Genomic DNA, 21,796 nt, shown 5'->3' on the forward strand with positions numbered 1-21,796 from the left:
TCACCCGACACCACTTTGACTGAAGAAATTTCGTCCGTCCAACATCCAGGCAAAGCCACGACACACAAGCTAGTCATCCTGTCGATGAGCTGTTTATTCCTGCAGTCGGGGAGAAGGTCATAATATACCAGGAAGTCTACGCCGATTATAGGCTTCGTCACATCCGCAACAATAAATTGCCAAGCAAAGTCGCGGCGTAAGCCTAGGTTCAGTACTAAGTGAATGTAACCGTAAGTAATTATTGGTGAGCCATTCGCTGCAGCTAACTCGTAGTTGGTAGGATGTCGCCGATATTTTAGTTGAGACCTAGGGAAGACACAGACGTCGCTACCAGTATCCACGAGAAACTGTATCTTCGTTGTATGGTCTGTAACAAATAAGCGACCGGGGCTAGGGCAAACGGCGGTCGCCATTATCGAGTGCCCCTTTCGTTTCCCGCCTGGTAATCGCGCGGTTTCACGCATCTTGTTGCCTTCTCACCGAACTTCGCATGGTACCAGCACTCAGGAAACTTGCGGTAATTCGACTGCGACCTCTGTGAGCTGGAGCGATTGCGGGACTTGCTAGACGCACGAGCACGAGATCTTGATCGCGACGGCCTGTCACTATCGAGCTGACTTTTTAGTGTTTTCATGTCTTTAGTCAACTCGCTCACTTGAAGTATGAGAATAGCCATTTGAGGATCAGGCGCCGATGCTGCGGCTACTTGAGGAGTTGCTACGTCGTGAACACGGTCAGCCAACTCAGCGAGCTCTTCAATTGGGTCATTCGGCTTCGATGCGATCACGAATTGCATGTTGCTTGGCAGGCGAGACGTCCAGATAGATAACAGGAACTCATCGGGTATATTCGGCCCTGCCAAATGACGTAGGTGGCGGAGAAACTGGGAAGGTTTTCTATCACCTAACTCTTCCTGACTAAGTAGCTGCTTTACTTTCTTCTGCCGAGACACCGACAGTCTTTTGATGAGCTCATCTTTAATCTTTTTATATTTGTCAGTGGCTGGTGGCGAGACAATTATATCCTCCACCTCGGCAGCATATTGGGAATCGAGCTGCGCGACGATGTAATTGTATTTGGTCGCGTCCGCAGTAATATTGGAAACAGTAAATTGAGATTCCATTTGAGCGAACCATACTGCAGGTTTCTCCGGCCAAAATACAGGCACTTTTACGCCGATGCGGTAAATTTCCGTGGGTATGCTGCCCTCTTGAGTACCTTTTCTTGGTTTGCTCGGCCCAGGCATCTCCGTGTCTACGAATCCGTCATTCTCGGTATCGCTCATTCTCAGTGTTCTACGTGGTCACCAGTGTAGATGTGGAAGGTAGAGTTGTGCTAGGCGTGGTAAGCGGGTGCGGATGCAGGGGCAAATAATAAGCACCAAACGTTCGTTTTCGCACACCGATTTATTGTCCGTAACGGCACACAATACGCATCTATATAAAATAGAAGGAGTGAGAGCGAAAGCCAAACAATTATTCAGAAATAAAAATTTTAACGGGAAAAAGCAACTTAGTATGACATCTCGATAACAAAGTTCGTCTCTAAGGGCTCACTGCGCCTGCGGGAGTCGGGCGCAATACATCGCTGTCAGCGCTGCAGCCGAGGGTCGATCAAGCATGGCGCGCAGCGCTTACAGCTGCTCTAGGATTATTTACACAGCACAGAGCTCATACAACTGAATATTATCTAATAATAAAATCGGTCGCTCTGTCCACGAGTAATTAAAATATATTTGGGATAAATTATAAATTCATCCCTACACTAATATTGGTACCCGAGCAAGTGTGCGTAGCGAGTGGTTCTAAAAGTGGAATCTTGAGCGGTGCCAGGGTTTCAAGGCATGAGGGTTACCTAATCAAACTTTGCTACCGAGTGAACTAACATTTATGACCTCACCAATGCGAGGAATATACTGTAAAACATTACAAATCTAATCCAAATGAATGCTATTAAATATTTATCAATCAAAATCATCACTTAAAAGTCAATTCTACCCGCCAACATGCGGGAAAACACAAAATTAGCATCAATTCACAATACTTTGTCACTCTTGTTGATAAAATGAAACTTTCTCATCATGAGATAACAAATATAGGGTGAGATGATAACAAATATACCGAAGCCTAACTTAGAACATTAGAACCTAGATGAAGGATTACTCCACACGGATATTTGACGCCTGACATTTACTAAATATTACACGAAGATATATTGTTAAGACTAAGACTTTGGCTAGATTTGGGCTGACTCATCCCAAATAGGTCATAGGTCGTTAGAAGTAGATGCCAAGAGAGCTTATACAAACAATTTGTCTGTTTTCTTATTGTCCCTCCCACTCAAGATAAAATACTTAGATTCTAGACAATTTGGAGGAACAAATACGGTAATCCGTAGGGCAAATAGTCGTAAGTACTCTGCGTTAATCTAATTGTTTGTTTAGTCCCAACACTGATTTAATGACGTAGATACTATAGAAGTGTTCAAAATGATCTTGACGCGACTTTATTGTTAAAAGAATATCTAAGAGCGCGTCATATAATGATTGTTGCCAAGAACTAGGATTCACACTTGCACTGATAGGTAGTGAGAAACCGTCTATTTTGGCACAGGTACGGGTTTTTCCGCGTGGCGCCGTTTCATGGAAACTGAATGTGTAAAGTAAATCATTTGATTTATTGGCAGTATTGGCACTAAATCTGAACGTCGTGCATTGCTTCATTTGCCGATATTCAGGATGCCCAACTTTGCCCAAGTAAAATATTAAAATAATAATTTTGACAAGAAATTGGTATCCATTGAATTCACAATCAAAATTATTGCGTAAAAATAAGAGTTTATTTTATAGTTGATTCCATTCTACGTACAAAAGGTCAATGGTATATAAAATCATACAAAAATAACTTAAATATATCTAAAATTAATATATTTTACTAAAAACTAAAATATTTTATTCTAAAAGACCTAAAAAAAATAATTGAAAAGTTATAAATAAAAATTGTAAAATAATCTATCTTCGTCACCCATCCTCAACTTCGTATTATAATTTTATTTATTATGAAAAAATATTTTTTTTAAGAGCCTAAGTATAGTGTCCCACTGCTGTGAGCCTATAGTGTCCCAGTGTCACACTTCCAATCTTCCCGATTAACTGCAGCATCCGTCCAGTTGCTGAGAGATGCGTCCAAGTCGTCCGCCATCTCCTCTTAGGCCGACCTCTAAGAAACTATACTAAAACTATGAAAATTATACTAAAACTTAATGTAAATCCTAAACATTCGAATTGGGCCGTAATAACCTTGATATATATATATATATATATATGTATTATGTACCACAGAATCAAAGTGATTTAAATATACCTACGTTGTTCAACGCGATTTTGATCCCTAACATTAACTCGCCGTTTAAAAGCCGTTTCCATACAATCGAAGTTTGCTCTCATTTTAAAACGACATACTTGAATGAAACGACATGAAACTCGACATAAAAAATTATGTTACACATATCTATGTCTAGTTTTAGTTTTAAGTTGCTAAAAATGGTTATACAAAGGAAATAGACCGAGTAGAAGCTTTGTATATAAAACGTCTACTCGCTCTAATTTCTTTATATGTAGGTAAGTATTACAATTTCTAACAATGACTACTAGTACCAGACATATATGTTAGCGGCTTTCCAAAAATAAGAGTAATAATACCGCATTCTTATTTACTTGTGTTCATTTATAAAAAGTAAGGTGATTGAACTTCCCAATTTTACTTTAGTTAAAATAATTAAACAATTGTGACGTCACTACCGGTCAGCCCACCTCACCTGACGAACAGGTGGAAGTGGTCGAGATTGGAGGGGCGATGGTCTAATAAAAGGCCTTGCACCTCATTAAAGCGACCATTATTATCTGAGCAACCTTAGGAGTAAGACCTTAACAGCCTATGCTGACAAAAAGTGTCCTAAAAGTGTATTATTGTCATTTATTGTACGATGGTGCTACTAATATTACTGTAAATAGCTAAAGTGCTGATAGTTTAAAAAGTGTACTGTGTAAAGTTATAAATAAACGATAAATATGAGTATTTTACAACGAAGTTTCTTTTCTACAACGAAGACCTCAGCCTTCCTACTACGAGTTACCACGATTAGCGCTCAAAAGGAAGCCGAGCCCTAACATCAGAAGTGCGCAAGAGAACCTGAAACGCCATGTGGATTGGATGAGCAACAAGTTATATTTGCTGCATACATTAAAACACAATTCAACAACCGAAGAAGAATCAACGTGTTGCCAATTATCGGTGGCCAATTTACGACACGAGCAGTAACTCATTTGGTTAACGTTTTAGTAAATGTTGTTGTACACAATATTATCTGGTGAGACGCTTTCATTTTGACAAATTTTAAGTTTGAATTGATTTATTTTAGAAAAAAAATAATGCATGTGCGATGAGCGTTGTGATTAAATATACTTAAAGTAACCACAAAAATGGTACTGGGACATCTTAATACTTATCTATACAAAGAAAACTTACTAAAATCATCGCCAGTGGTTGTTATTCTTGTAATGCATTCTAAATTCCGTAAAAACACAATAAGTCACACAGTAATCGAGTAATAAAAGCAATCAAAATCTTTCACAACAAAGCAAAAACTAATGATAAAAAGAGATAATGTAACTTTATATCACTACATCGCCAGCCACTCACATTTAAGTAAACATTTAACATGGAATTATGAAGGCACATAGCTGAAACAAGTTATCTACCCACATAATCCTAGAATTGCTAACTTGAATGATAATAGTAAAGTAATACCTATTCAATCTTATTTGTAACCGTGATTACAAGCTTTTTGATTTTTTTTTTATGAATGACATTAAGATAATTTAACGGACAACTTTTAAACATTTATTTCGAAACCAGTTTTAGAATACATTAAATATGTGGGCGATAAAGGGCTGATATTATGATGAGGGTGATGAAGAAATTAAACATATTTTCTTGTTAATAAATATCATTTATTCTATACAACGCTAACACGAGGTGTCAGAAGTGGGTTTCCTTCACCGAAAAGCGACTGGTAAATATCAAATGATATTTCGTACATAAGTTCCGAAAAACTCATTGGTACGAGCCGGGGTTTGAACCCGCGACCTCCGGATTGCAAGTCGCACGCTCTTACCGCTAGGCCACCAGCGCTTCGAAATCGTTGCATAATTATCAAATTTATATCGCATATTTTCGAATCAATCTATTAAGTATGAATTTTGAAAATTAATCCACAATAAGTAACATAATATCAAATTACATAACTGATGCACATTTAGTATACCGCGTAAATCAATATCTCTCAGTAAAATCCATCAGAATACAGCTTGAAAGTCAAACGTTTAAATAAAACGGTACAACCAAAACGTACGTAGAAATGTCAAAATTCTGCTTATTTTATTTTGCTCAACTACGATCCATTTCACGGTGTAAGTAGCTGTACTGTTGTTAAAAGTTATCACCTCCAAATACATTTACTTTAATATATGGCAATGTTATGAATATCATTATGCATTTCATTCATATATATAAACAAAATTAAAAAAATATATATAGGTACATGTGATCAGTATTAATCATACTTTATTTGTATGTACTGTAATAACATTAGTTGTACGTTAAGCAAATAATTAATATTTTATTAATAGAAATAACATGTGTGATAAATAGTAGCCTCAGATTTCTGTGTTTTGTTGTAGAAGTACGTGTTGTTGTGGCGCCGCCCTGCTTTTGGATTCTAACACACATCAGGATTTACAACAGGAGGAAACCGATTTAAATACAAAGATGCAAAAGAGACATTAATTTACGAGTGTTTAAACTTAACGTTATGTAAGTACGTATTTAAGTAGCAATGATTCAAGTGATCAGAGGAGACATAATGATATGTTGTAGGTACTTGTGATTTATGATTACTTATCTCGTATTAGTCAACTACACTAGGTACTAGTTACAATAGTAGTAGTTACTTATCAAGTTACAAATTATCATGAAGCCAATCCAAATCTGACAGATGTCCTTTACATGGTAACACAAAATGACAAATCATAAATCGATTCATTAAGGACAAAGTACAAAACCACAATATTGTCATCTCTTTAAAAACAGCCAATATTTTGCTATAATGATACTTATTACAAAAAAAAATGTAGAGACCATTTAATGAAGAATACCGTTTATTACCAATCCAACCACATAATGATTTTTTTTTTGGAAAAACCCTTTAGCATGCCATAGGTAATATTATGAATGAAAATATGAAAATTCCACACAAGATAAAAATCCGAACAGAGTGATTGAGTGAATATCGCTTTTTGAACTTTTACTATTGTATAATTTTTGCAAATTCAATTTAAGATCCTACGTGAACAACTATCTATAAAAACAACCACGTTAAGTAATGTGTGTGCCACTTACTTAGATTCATCAGAAGGATCTAGTCTAGTAACTGAGCTATTGAAAGATTTGAAAGTATAAACAGTTGCCACTTATATGGATGGTTCAGAGGGATTAATCCAATAACTGGGCCGTTCAATAAATGGGAACCATAGTCTGCCGGCCACTTGCTGTAACGAATCTGAAGGGCTTCAGTGACTGGGCCGTCCAACTAACTGGTTCCCTAAGCTCAGACTTTATTTTATCTGCCACTTGTTTGGATCGGTCATACAGATTTAGTACAACAACTGGGCTGGTAAATTAACTGAGCATTCCTTATTTTTAAACCGATTACTCGAGCACGAGTTTCGGCTCATCAATTGATCCTTCTCGTCCTAAATTCAAGTTAATCTTTGTTTAGCAACGTTCAAGACAGGTTCAACTTCGTGTTTGGTCTTCATGTGTAATATGAGTTAAGAAATAAAGTACAGAAATTTAAATAGTATAAACAATAATACAAACAATTTATTATTCCAAACATCAAAGAAATACTATAGCTTTAATTTGAACTTAAACAAATTAATAACAGCTTCTATTAGAAAATATTTAAAATAGCTTTTATGATAATATAATATTAAATTAAAAGCACTTAAACTACCCCATCGTGCAAATCCATTGTGTAGTGTTGTGTTTCTCTTCTTATTTTTTAAATTGATCATTAACGCTTTTTGGATGAGGTGGAGACTTTAAACCACAGTTTTTTTTAGTATTCTCATCTTATGTAAAGCTTATGATGCTTACTTAGTCTTTGTTTAGAAGCGTTAAACTTCATGGTTGGTTCTCATATATTAATGAGTTATATTGAATCAATAAATTCCATAAACAAATTATGATCATTTAATCACTTTAGATACCAAAGAACTAATTTTAATAGAATTTCACTTACCTTTAGTAAATAGGAAGTATGCTGCGTAGTGTCACTAAATATAACTAAACCCAAGATTTACAATTCAGCAAATTTAATCAATCGTAATAATCGGTATTAACCGACAAAAGATGTCAAAAAAAAAACTACACTTAGGTACATAAAAACTTAACTAAATGCATTATAAAAGAAGGCAACCGGGAGGTTTTTCTTGGCGCTTCTTTTCCACCAGAGCCTTTCCGAAGCGTCGGTAAACTCATTTTTCCTTTGGCAAAAATAAAAACATACAAAAAAATATTAAAAATAAAAAACCAACATTAATTTAAAGGTACAAGCAAGTAAATTTCTTTTTTAAAGTACTTGTGAATTAAAATGGATTGAAAATAATTAAAACATTCAAACCCCTAGGATCAATTCTATTATTGAATTATCACTTGATGTCAGAATGACCGAAGCAAAAGTCATAAATAGCCGTGTTAGCGGGAACTAAACAATAATTTTATTACACTGTTTAATAATACATTTAATTTTTATTTCCAAGTGTAATTCATTTACAGTTAAATGTAACATTAATCTAAAATCATAAGAAAAAATCATGATCGTACATAAGACAGAAACATTAATTATGTTGAATCTTTGTTAACATAAGTTAAAATAATCGATAATTCATAAAAAAAAAATAACAATATGATACCTGCTGTATCTGACATACAAATCAAGCAGTAAACTCAATGAGCCGTTGTAATTGTTTTAAATCAATCTGTACTTTTACTAGTTACAACTTAATTAATACGAACACTAAGTGTCTCTGAGCACGAGCCACTGGTCAGTATGGCCGTGTTAGCGGCTTTCCAAAAATAAGAGTAATAATACCGCATTCTTATTTACTTGTGTTCATTTATAAAAAGTAAGGTGATTGAACTTCCCAATTTTACTTTAGTTAAAATAATTAAACAATTGTGACGTCACTACCGGTCAGCCCACCTCACCTGACGAACAGGTGGAAGTGGTCGAGATTGGAGGGGCGATGGTCTAATAAAAGGCCTTGCACCTCATTAAAGCGACCATTATTATCTGAGCAACCTTAGGAGTAAGACCTTAACAGCCTATGCTGACAAAAAGTGTCCTAAAAGTGTATTATTGTCATTTATTGTACGATGGTGCTACTAATATTACTGTAAATAGCTAAAGTGCTGATAGTTTAAAAAGTGTACTGTGTAAAGTTATAAATAAACGATAAATATGAGTATTTTACAACGAAGTTTCTTTTCTACAACGAAGACCTCAGCCTTCCTACTACGAGTTACCACGATTAGCGCTCAAAAGGAAGCCGAGCCCTAACATATATATAGTAACCTAGGGGTATATTAACTCACATTTATAGACGGGTCTATCGCTAATTTATTTAATTAAGTACCTTTATTTACCGACGTTTCGACACAGGTTTCACTGGTCGTGGTCGCGGCTAACTGATGTCCCAGCAAAATGTCAAAACAGATTTGTGCAACTACCCGACGAAAAGTGTTACTTCAGAATGTCGTTTTAAAATGAGAGCGTAAATTCTATTGTATGGCGGCGCCTAGGTTCGTGTGACTCTTAAAAACGTGTCATAGTTGAATCTAGAGATAATACTGAATCCATAAAGAACTGGCGGAATTACCCACCTCATATGGTACTTAATTCATTAAATAATGCATGTTTGGAATGGGAAAATGCTTCTACATGCTGGGAAATACCAATGGGGATCGTAAAGAAAAAGGGGAGTGGCATAATAAACATACATAATGTCGGGGAAACTCGAAAGCGTCAACCACATGGGACATACATATTTCATTCGCTAACTATACGGGTGTATAATGCTTTTAGGTGATACAAGATATCGTCGGTATACTTCCAAAACATGATAACTGACAAAATGGTCAAAAATTAGTTGTTTATACAGTTTTGTTCGCATTTTATTGTTTTAAATATATGTGACATTTTTTATTTATGTTTATTATTAACAAAGTTATAGAGTGTAAAAAAGTACTAACAGACAGGAAATTAAATGTAATGTACACGTAAATAATAATAAGGGTATTTAAAACAACATATCTCATAAAACTGGTCACGCAAAATATATAAAGTAACTTTAACATGTTTTGCCTGAATGTACCTATAATTAAGAACCTAGTTATAGCAACTGGTAAAATATTATAACATTATTCATTACTCTTTACCTGTAGACATTTCTTTCAATATGCGATCTATTATACAACTAGATAATATTAAATTCACTTAAAAACAGATTTAAATATGCTCGGTAAACGCTAACAAAATCAGTATCATAATTTTTTGTAGTAACTTAGTTAATAAGGAGTGTAATGTCATATGTTTCTTCAATAAAGGAGGGAAAAATCAAAAAAATAAATATTAGAATCACTTAAGTAACTGTTTACCTGTAAATAATAACACGTTGCATGTAATTTATTACTTTTTATTTCTACGTTAGTTTTTAAAATTTGCTTATAATGCCGTGTGAACTAGTATTTTTTATCATTGTAATTTTTTTTAATTATATGTAATTTTTTTTATATGATTATAAACAAATACACAAAAATCTGTCCATTTTGTATACAGGTAAAGCATGATAACTAACGCATGCCATGTTTTTGTCGGCCAATATTTTATATTTTTCGGTTTAAAAATATCACTTTTATAAATTTATAGACAATTTTAATATCCAAACATTTTAAGTGTGAAAGTAAATTTGTCAAAACGCGTTTCTAAATTCCTTTATTTGAGGATCAAACTTTCAACTCGCGTTTTCTCGAAACTATGTTTCAGGTAGTTATCACGTTTTAGAAGTATACCGACGATATATACTTATACATACGCGACTGTTACTGTGAGCAACTGTTGTTATAAGAACATCTCTGAAATCGGCAAAAAACTCTAGAAAACAAAAACGAAAGGAGAAAAACGAATGGGCAAATGGTTAACATACAATTGTGTAAAAATGATCCATAAAGTCAATATCCAAGGAGGAAAATAGGAACTAGGTTTGTGAAGAAGCGTCGCCCCCTATTGTCTTAAGACGATCGTCTCATGTCAATATCATGATCACGAGCCAATAGTCATACTTAGCAAAAAAATCATAAACCGCTCCAGTTCCAATTAAGTATAATAGAGGAAGTATGAAGAAGTTATTGTCGTGAAAGCGATAGCGATATTGAGTGGTTAAAATCGATTTAATACTTAATTAATATTGCGGTTACAGTTTGGAAACGGGGATTGCTGATGACGTGTATTTTAAGCAGTTTATTAACATGTACCTAAACTTTAAAACGCCATGTCATTTACAAGCTAACTCAAAGAAAATTCTTATTAAAATCGAAAGTTAAAGTACGTAAGTCGACTTGTTTGTTTTGAGTTAGATTAAATATATACCTACCAAGTTTCTTTCAAAACTTGTTGTACTAGACTTATATCAACCGGGGATATGTTGTAGTTGTCATCATTGACTTATAGGAAAGTTATAATTTTAATCAAACTATTGTAAGACCCATAAATGCTTACCTGATGTGCTTTAAGTGTATGTGTCGGTAACATATCCCTATGCTTAAATGATATAAAATTAATGAAAATGTTACTTGTGCTATGAAAAATTTACTATGGCTACGACCAGGGGAACTGGTTTTTTGCAAAAACTTGGAAATAATCATCTACGTATTTCAAATTATTTTATGCTCGAAATGTAGGACTCAGTTGTATTTTTAGGTTACGACTTCGTATTATTAGATTGCCCAATTAGAAATGAAATAATTAACAAAGAACGAAAAAACACCGTTTTCGTTCCCATACTTAAAATACCGGCAATTATTATTTATTTATTTATTATTTATTTAAACCTGATAAAAATAAAACTAGATAAATCGTAGTTTAATTTTAATATCATGACTACGGTAAGTACCAAAATTTTGTAACTTTAAGCTAGATTCATTTTCGTCTTTTAAACAACAATATTCAATATTTATAATTGTTAATGTACCTACGATACTCTTTATTTCACACCCCAACAAAAGAAAAAACCGGGCAAGTGCGAGTCGGACTCGCTCACGAAGGGTTCCGTACCATAATGCAAAAAAAAAAACGAAAAAAAAGCAAAAAAAAAAACGGTCACCCATCCAAGTACTGACCACTCCCGACGTTGCTTAACTTTGGTCAAAAATCACGTTTGTTGTATGGGAGCCCCATTTAAATCTTTATTTTATTCTGTTTTTAGTATTTGTTGTTATAGCGGCAACAGAAATACATCATCTGTGAAAATTTCAACTGTCTAGCTATCACGGTTCGTGAGATACAGCCTGGTGACAGACGGACGGACGGACGGACGGACGGACGGACGGACGGACGGACGGACGGACAGCGAAGTCTTAGTAATAGGGTCCCGTTTTACCCTTTGGGTACGGAACCCTAAAAAATGCAAATATAGCTATCTATTTCCTTATCATTTTCTTGCTATATATGAACTGAAGAAAATACCTAAGACACACCCAAGTACTTGTATCAAGAGTGAAGACAATCCATCGTGGAACGCTTAACACGTCGAGTACCCATAACAAACCGCGAAGATAACCGAGTATCATACATAGCTCAAATATCATTGTGCCAGTAACTGTAAACAGTAGGTACGATCAATCGTACCAGATTGTGTGTGCTCGATCACATTGGCAGACGGATACATGAGAAGATGTGTCTACACCGTCTACAGATACTTAGATATGCTTAATGTCAAGTGTAAGGTAAGGCACACAGCGATTTGAGACAATATATCATCATAATATGTGGTCTGGAAAAAGATATCTACAACAGAAAACCCGAACAAATAAAAGGACATCCTGAAATACAACGCTTTTCTGTTGTCTAAAAGGCACAAACAGAAATCAATTTAGGTCGTAGATATTCAGGTTAAAGATAAAACAGGAGAAATATTTTGAGCATATTATGTAGGAAGTTTCAGTGTCTTAACATTCAGGAACAAAGGAGAATGTTTTTTTTTACGTGATATTCGATCAATGAGAATAGATAGGTACGTACTTGATATACTTGGAAATTCCCATGTGAAATAATCCGTATTCATTCTACTTGATTTGTATGATATTGATGGTATTTCAGGCACTATTAAAAAGCGATTTCTAACAACAATAGGTGTCACCGATTACGTAACCGGGGTTTTCCAACTTCTTATACTGGACTGTTGACAACTAGATTACAATTTACAAAACCAGATATGTTTGCCTTTTGTATTGACAAGAACATTCACAGATACGAGATATCTCGAAAGAAGGAAAAATTATTTTACCACAATTTGCGAAGTCGGTCGCTGGTGATTCACTGTGTTTCCCTCCCTACTAACCTACTAACAGCAACACTAAGCGCCACTTGTACCATCCCAATAACCCGAGGTTAACCGGTTAAACCGTTAACCCAGTGTCTAATTGTACTGGTACCATGGTAACTCCAGGTTTAACCGGTTAACCCCGGGTTAGTGGGATGGTGCAAGTGGCCCTTAAGATGAGAGCGGAGTACCGCTTCTCTATACAAACGTAGTCCTTATTTTCTTAATTCCAAAATATTATTCTATGGGACAGGTAGTCCAAGTCGGCCAACCCTCCATACAAAGGCCAAAAAATTTTTTCGCAATCATATTTTTACATACATATTTATTTCATTAATTATTAAAACTTTATTTCACTAAAGATGAACTTAACGTACCAAAGGTGAACTGCCATAAGGCGTGCTCTAGCAAAAACATCTAATTACTGGCATTTTACATTATCTACTCGTAATCCTAAATATGAGCGTGACTCTACCATACTCTATTTGCTATACATTCAAACGAGATTCAATCTTTAAAAGATTTTTTTCAGTAGTAACGTACCTATTATAATGCATCCGAAATTTATTTTAAAGTAGGTAACTAGGTATCGACAAGATCTGACCTAACCTAATCACTTATCAGTAGATATTTCAGAGATTTTGTTAAGATACTACATATATGTACAAGATAAAATACTTATACAAAATAATGGATGCTTTTCGCGTGACGAATTGCAAACTACATACTTATATTTACGTTTCATGCCTTATGTAGGGCGTGCGTTCTGCAGTGATCTCGTTCAATGGAAACTTGTTTGCCCTGCGCGCGGTGCACTTGCAACTCTATATAAGGCAAATGTCAAAACGGAATTAAATTCGATAACAAATGCTTCCAACATGTACTTATAAAGATAGACGATGTGAAGTTATGAATGAAATAGTCTACAATATTCTATAGGAGTACCTACAGATTTAAAATAAAGATTCGCAGAGCGCCTATGACACCTCTGCATGGAGTTTCAGGCATCCGGAGGCTACGGTAGCCGCTTACCATCAGGTAGGCCGTATGCTTGTTTGGCACTCACTTGGTCAAAAAAATATATGAACATAAAAAAGGGTCACACAATGAAAATTTGTCACTGAAAATGAAATGTTTTTGAGTTTTCCCTACTCTTTAAGTTTCACGGGAGTTTTCGAGATATTTAAAATGTAGGTTATGGAAACGTATGAGGAATTGTTTCTCGCAAAGGTTGCGCTAATGCCTTGTGTAGAACTTATCGGGCTTCAATCCTCATAGAAAGCAGGTCAAGCTCAGTGCGGTACGGACACATCTCCAGTTTGTCGCGTAACATTCAATAATACATGAGCCGCCGTGACGCCGAACGCAGACAGCGCACACAGACGCCTCCGTATGTATGAAGTATAAACACAGCAGTGTGGAGGGTATAAATAGCGGTGCCGGTCCGCCCGCCCCGCACTCTGCTTCAAGCGTTCGCTGAGAGCACACCTACCTATCTATTGCTATTCAAACATCAACGTTATCAGTCAACATGGTTGTCAAGCTATCCGTTTCTGCGCTGTACGCCGACGGTTTCCCTACGCTGCCTAAAGCGAGGGGACGCGAGGAGTGCATCGCTGCCGACTGCCCGAGGAGACAGAAGATGCAGCAGGTATCGCTGCCTGCCTTGGTGGAGGATGACTCCGAGGTCGAGGAGACCTTCGAACAGGAGCAGCGACCTTACATCTTGCGCGCTGAACATCTGAGGCGCCAGAAATCAGTTTCTCCACAACGGCGCGAGAGGCTGCTGCGCCACATGGTCCTGCCTTCACTCTCTGAAGATGAGGAGCCTTGATCGCCTTCCTGAAGACCCCTGGATCGAAGTTCTGAAGCCGGCCAGCAGGCCGCAGCCCCGAGTGGAGAGAACCTGCTCCGAGAATCCTCCCAGTGATCGGACTATGTGAAGTGCAAGGTGTAGACTGCAAGTGTTATTGTGCAACCAAAAGTAATGCCAAAGCGTATTATTTAAGTTAAAGCTAACCTAAGGTGTCACTAAGATAAGTTTAATAAAAGTTTTTTATGATATTTCTGCATTTTAATTTGATTGCCATGCCATTCCTGTGGGGTTTTTATTGCTGTAGTAGATAACCGATTTCAGTTGCAGCGTGTTCGAGTTAAAAATACTAGCGTACATACATGCACTTTTATGGGAAACGGTTAATTAAATAATGAGTTTTTTTCAAGTTATTAATTTTTTATGGGCTATTTATATAAAAATTTGTTTAACTCAATTACGCTGCCATCAAAATGCTCCTCCAAGATTATAAAGGTATCTCAATCACATAGTACCTACATACTCAACGGTATTCTTTAATTTAAAAAAATATACGTATTTCAAAATGCATCCTAATACAGCAATTATAACCAATGGAGCTAATGGTATCAGGTGAACTTATCAGCTTGAGTTGGTGCAATGAAAAAACTTCACCCGAAATGAGGTCGACTGTAATATATGACTTGGACCTCAATGAAATCGTAGTTTCAAAGCTATCAAGTAAAATGAACAGGAAAACCTGTGTGTGAACCAGAGTTAATTTATCTTGGGCTATAACTTACAGTAGTAAAACATACCGATGGCCTCTCTGGTAAACATTATTATGATAGCCAAGCCACGGCTCAATGCACGGTTCAATACAAAACATGTACTTACCTACGTCATTCATTAAACAGAACACTTTATTTACTCAAAGTACGTATCACTTCATGTACCTACAATCAATACTGTACTCAAAGTATCGTTTGCAATACAAGTTTGGATATTGGATAGGAACAGTCAAAGTAATCGAAACTGAAATTCCTAAATAAGTACGAAATTTAATTTCCCAAGTGTAAGCTTTATCGAAAACTGCTTTTTTCTGGAGTTTCCATATTACTCGATTAGAATAATTTAGATCAGCAGCTACATTCAAGAACGTTGTTGTAACACTTAGATAAAGTAAGTATTAAGTATGATATAAACTTAAATATAATGTCTGAAAAAGAGCCAAATGAAAATGGAAAATGGACCATTCCACCAGATTGAAGCTTATGAACGCTTTTTTTAATTTAATATGAAAATAGCGTCAAACAGAAATCGTGTTTTTGGAATTCTGAGAAAAATAAAAAATATTCGCAAGCGAAATCAAAACGTAAAAAATACGACGAATTCTAAAACAAACCTTATGAAAAACTAGGTACGTTTCACGCTTCTGGCAACCTTTTTTTACGCAGATTCATATTGAAAAGCATAAAATCTCTCAGTAGGTAAGCGAAAAGTATCAAGTAACCAGTTAACTGACAGGTTGATTAATGATGATGATTGGACAGAACCGTGAAAATTGTAATAGACAGATCATTATTCAAAGTCATCGCGGTCGGGATTTGGTAAACAAGTGTCTAAGAAATGACGAGCAATTGGTTCCTTTCCTTCAACTGTCTTGAGCTTGACGGGTTTTAGTTACGCTATTTGACAATACTTACAAAACTGGTACGCTCTGTGTCTATTTAAACTTCTGTCTATGTATACGTGAGTAGGCAAAGGCATATAAAAAAAAACTATAACACTAATAAATGACCATGCATAATTAGATATCCTGCATTTTCTGCCAGTATTTCATAAAAACACATATTGCAAGCTGTCTTTTCTATTCCGGAAAGTCAACTGTCCTATTTTGTCACAAAAATGATTGAAATTGTCGGTTGTCCATAACGTTGATTTCATATTGAAGCTATATGTAAATAGTACCTTATTGACAATCGACATTGAATTCGGTTGAAATGGGCACAAATATTCTCAAATTTTAAAAACAAATAAGTCATTATTAGAAACTGAATCTCCACATTATGGGAGAAAATTAAAAGAAAAATTTCTGCATAGTTTTTCTTCTGTTGCTAATCTTTAAGACAAACTCATTCCCTATCAAGACACGTTTTCAAACGTCTTTCAGAATTGGTTCAATTGGTACGTTGAAATATCGCACAGAGCTATATAAGTGACTAAATGTATTCGTATTCTTATCATTTTAAACACAAACCCGTACCGGTTACACATACATTAACTTCAATAATTATCGATGCAATAACCAAAAGCGAATTATCCCTCGTCAGCAGTCTGATAAGACTTATCACTTTATTTCAGGAAAATCCAGTTTACGCCCGCACACTAAATATTGGGTTGCCAATTAATAATTTATAATTAAGTAGGTACCTAAATGAGTTTGTTTTCCGTAACTGAAAACCTAATTAAACTCGTTAGGTTATCTGATTTATAAGGGCCTGTTTAAATTAATACAATCATTAAAAACCTAAATATTATTAGTCCGATAAATGTTTTAAATTAAACAAAAATAGGCTCTTGTTAGCAACATTTTGATGCACTTCTTTGTATGTTAAAGACCCCTGTTATACACTTTTACCCATTGCACTATTAACATATTGAATCTTTAAATAATATTAGTTTGTTTAAATCTATTATTTTTAATATTACAGCCTATGCGCTATGCATTCAAAAAGTAGTTAAATATAACATACCTATACGAGTAATGTGATATTTGATATATAATAAACATGGTAAATATTATTGGCAAAAGATAATATGAAAAAAATATTTACTACAGAACCTTATGTGATATCTTCAGAGGTTAATAGTTCTAATTCCAATATGTTAGTGTCTCCTCAATAAAATTTGGGCCATACTTGTTTATCACTATCATCTTACAAAAACCTACTAACCTACTTTTTCAGAAGGAAGGTGTTTTGTTTTTCATTCTCCATAATAGGGTATTAAACTGTATTTAAAATAAATTATTTTACACCTTGCATGAAATAAAGCACCAGATAATTATTAGAAAAACACAGATAGGAGTTATTTTTAAACACAAGTTCTATTTAACAAATCGTATAGAAATATAAAAAGTAGGTGAGTTGACCGTGACGTCACGATGTAATGTTTCATATAAATTCCATATTAGCCAATCGTTTTGACAGTTCTAAAAAAGTAACTGATTTGACTTGTAGGAAAATACTCTATTGTGACCCTTATATATAAAAATCAGTAGTAAAGTACTCTTAAAATGCGTAAGTAATACGAACCCAATACTTATATTATTATGCACAGCAACTACTACAATTTCTTTATTGTTTTGAAGTTCATTGGTGACGCGTTGATAACGGGTGAATTATTTATACAATTTATTACATTACGTCGCAGATAGTGGGCGTTCAATGACAAACACTTGCTTTGTTAATAAATATTATATGGAAATTAACTTGTTGCTCAATTTTATTACAGCTCCGATGGGTTTTAAATGTTTTCATAGTGAATATAAAGTATGTATTTAATCAAGATGTACTTATGTTATAATTTCGGGAGTAATTGAACAGCCAAGATAGATTGAAAAATTACAATATGGGATCCCAATATTCTCAACCTTAACTGGCAGCTTAATGACTCTGCGCGTCTAGCGTGAGTCATCCTTAACTCAGCCAGGTATATTTTTTGAATGATAAATCGATTTTCCAGAACTAATTTTATCGAAGTTTTTGCTCATTAATGAATTTACTTAAAAATGTAGTTTTCAAATGTTGTATGGGTTTAGTAGATTTGAAATAGGACTCTATATTTTAGGTCTCTACACTCTGACTCTGATGATGCGTTTTATACGAAGAAATATGTATTTAGAAATAAGTAGGACTGTGAAAATTGTGTAGGTAAGAGTCTAATATATTTCAGAAAAAGGTCACTTCTGTGGACAAAACATCTAAAGTTGACGTCATGTTTTTCTTATTTGAGTCTCATTGAGTACTGAAAAAAATTATCCCCTCTGTAACAGTGCAATTCAAAAATTTGCTTTTGATTCTCTCAACTTTGCGACATCTCCATGAAAGACGCAAACGAGTTAAGTATACAATAAAATGTGTATGACCCGTAAAGAAGGAAGGAATGTTAAATCTGGCGTAAAGGAAACTATGATGAGTCCATATGAAGAGTATATTGTCGAGGATTAGGCACTGATACAAATTTAGTCTGATTAGCAGCAAGGTCGAAACGAATGTGACGGCATCACGCACGCGAACAAAAGCTGTATATTTATTCAAACATTTAAACTTGTTCCACGTGCGTTTATGCAGTTACCTATAAAACAAGATTCTTTAAGTTTACGAAGACACTTTCCAACACTGGCCCTTAAACCAAAGCAATCTTGTTTAAACACACAAACACAAAACTTAAATAGTGACTTACACTTCACTATAACATTAAATTAACAAAAACATATGCACTGAACTTTCGCTACACCTTATTAACAAAGTTCAGTTATTCACATTATGAATTGTTATTCAATAAATGTTTATAAAATAAACAAGTCTTTTAATTTCATGTAATCACTATCATGTTTGACTAAACCAACAAATAACCATGATGGTAATTACATTAAGAACACAATTATTACATAGAATACATAGTTAAATGTATTTACCTATGACAGTAATGTGAGCTGTCTCACAAACTTACTGTGTTTAACTTTACACAACGCTTTTGTCAGTATATCTGCCAACATATCATTAGTATTTAGATACTCAATAGTAATCTTATTACTATTTACAAGTTCTCTAATAAAGTGATGCCGTATATCGATATGTTTGGTCCTAGCATGATGTAAAGAGCTCCTACACAATTTTAGCGCTGACTGATTGTCATTGAAAATTGTCGGTACAATTTCTTTATTTATAATTTCTTTCAGAAATGTACTAATAAACAAACCCTCTTTACAAGAATTAGACAAAGAGTAGTATTCGGCTTCGGTAGAGCTAAGGCTAACTGTTTTTTGCTTGCGACTTTCCCAAGTAACTACTGACTCACCTATTTTAAAAACATAGCCCGTGTACGACCGGCGGTCTACGTCGTCACTGCCCCAGTCTGCATCCGCATATCCGGTGATATCCAGCTGCTGCTTGCCTTTCTTAAAAGTCAAACGGAGATCCAAGGTACCTTTCAAGTAGCGCAGGACTCTTTTGGCTGCTTTCCAGTGGGTCTCTGTAAATGATTCATTAAATTGACTCAAGTAGCTAACTGCGTATGCGATGTCTGGTCGGGTACAGATAGCAATATACATAAGAGAACCTACAAGACCTCTATAATCATAGGTATCATCTCTTTGATTGCCCCTAGGTAACTTAAGTCCAGTTTCCATGGGAGTAGGCGAACACTTACACTCTTCCATTTTATATTTCTTCAGCACCATCGCGATATAACTCGATTGATCGAGAGTAATTTTGTTTTCATCTCTACACAATCTCATACCTAACACCTGATGAGCTGGCCCTAGATCTGTCATATCAAATTCCTTCATTAATTTGACTTTGACATCTAGCTTATCACGTTCATCACCTGTCGAAAACAATATTATATCATCAACATACAGAGCAATAATTATAAACGACCCCTTCAGTCGCTGAAAATAAACACAAGGCTCAGATGATGACTTATTGAACTTCAACTTACTGCATAGAACATGATCAATCTTCTCGTACCATGCCTTTGAGGCTTGTTTCAACCCGTAAATAGCTTTATTTAATTTGTAGACCTTACTTTCTTGACCTTTAACTATAAAGCCTTCCGGTTGTTCCATGAACACAGTTTCCTTCAAGTCACCGTTGAGAAATGCTGTTTTTACATCAAGATGTTCAATCTTCATACCGTACTCAACCGCTAAGGCTAACAAAGTGCGTATAGTGGAGTATCTGACAACCGGTGAATACGTCTCCTCATAGTCTATTCCATATTGCTGCGTGAAGCCTTTAGCTACCAGGCGTGCCCTATATTTGAGTAGTTCACCGTTCAATCCACGTTTCACTTTGAACACCCACTTGCATTTGACAGGTTTTTGTGACTCTCGTCGATCTGTCAGTGTCCAACACTCGTTCTTAATAAATGAGTTGTACTCACAAGACATTGCTTCCCTCCAATTGTCAGCATCTGGACCACTCAGTGCTTCTCGTACAGTCCGTGGAGCATCTGGATCGCACGTGCCCGCTAGGAATCCAAAATGTGGTGAACCCGATGAACTGTCATATTCCGAAGTATCCGTACTCTCCTCCTCTGGAATATAAGTTGCATCGGCCGGATCATCACATTCACTAGAGCTAGACGAATCATTTATTGTGATCGTACTCGTTCGATCGCTCGTACTCTGAGAATTTTGTGTTAAATTGGCATCATCAGACGTACCGCTCACTACCGATATCGCTAGTTGTACAGAAGTTGGGTTCGACAATTCGATTACAACATTTTTATTTCCATTATTTTCAATTTGTGGAAATATTTCAATTGACTCAATGACATTGTCAATGTCATCACTTGATACTTTTTTAATGAACGTATTTTCTAAGAAGGTTACATCCCTGGCTTTGATGCATTTTGTTGGTTGTTCCGGGTCCAAGAGTCTATAACCCTTTGTATGCTCACAATACCCAACAAAAATGTACTTTTTGCATTTCGGATCTAATTTCGAACGCTTCAAAGTCATCGCATAAGCCACAGAACCAAAGATACGTAAATGACTTAAAGATACCTTTTTGCCACTCCACTTTTCCTCAGGAGTGCTCCCCAGTACAGCTTTCGTAGGACAGCGGTTTTTGACGTAGACTGCCGTGTTAACAGCCTCCGCCCAGAATTCGTTGCTTAGGCCCGCATCTTGCAGCATGCATCTTGCAGCCTGCATCACGGTCCTGTTCGCGCGTTCTGCGACCCCGTTCTGAGCAGCGGAGCCAGGAACAGTGGTTTGATGCACGATGCCATTGCTCTTGAGATACGCCTGAAAAGCAGAACTGGTGTATTCTCCTCCGTTGTCGCTACGTAGCGATTTTATCTTTTTACCTGTCTGGTTCTCCACTAAAGCCTTAAATTCTTTGAACCTATCAAATACTTCACCTTTATTAGTTAAAAAGTACACAAACGTCTTTCTAGAATAGTCATCTATGAAAAGCAAGAAATACCTTGCACCGCTGAATGAGGGAGATGGTAGCGGCCCACAGACGTCTGTATGTACTAAACCCAGG

General features: G+C 35.6%; 1 protein-coding gene across 1 annotated transcript; it reads left to right on the forward strand.

The window, feature by feature from the left end:
* Positions 1-14,172: 14,172 nt before the first annotated feature.
* On the forward strand, positions 14,173-14,785 carry LOC134795090 (uncharacterized). The gene has a single exon (XM_063766924.1). It carries the CDS (start codon positions 14,253-14,255, stop codon positions 14,553-14,555), a length of 303 nt encoding a protein of 100 aa, XP_063622994.1. The 5' UTR covers positions 14,173-14,252; the 3' UTR covers positions 14,556-14,785.
* Positions 14,786-21,796: the final 7,011 nt, after the last annotated feature.

Source organism: Cydia splendana, chromosome 11 (assembly GCF_910591565.1).
Source record: "Cydia splendana chromosome 11, ilCydSple1.2, whole genome shotgun sequence".
In the NCBI taxonomy this organism is placed as follows: domain Eukaryota; kingdom Metazoa; phylum Arthropoda; class Insecta; order Lepidoptera; family Tortricidae; genus Cydia; species Cydia splendana.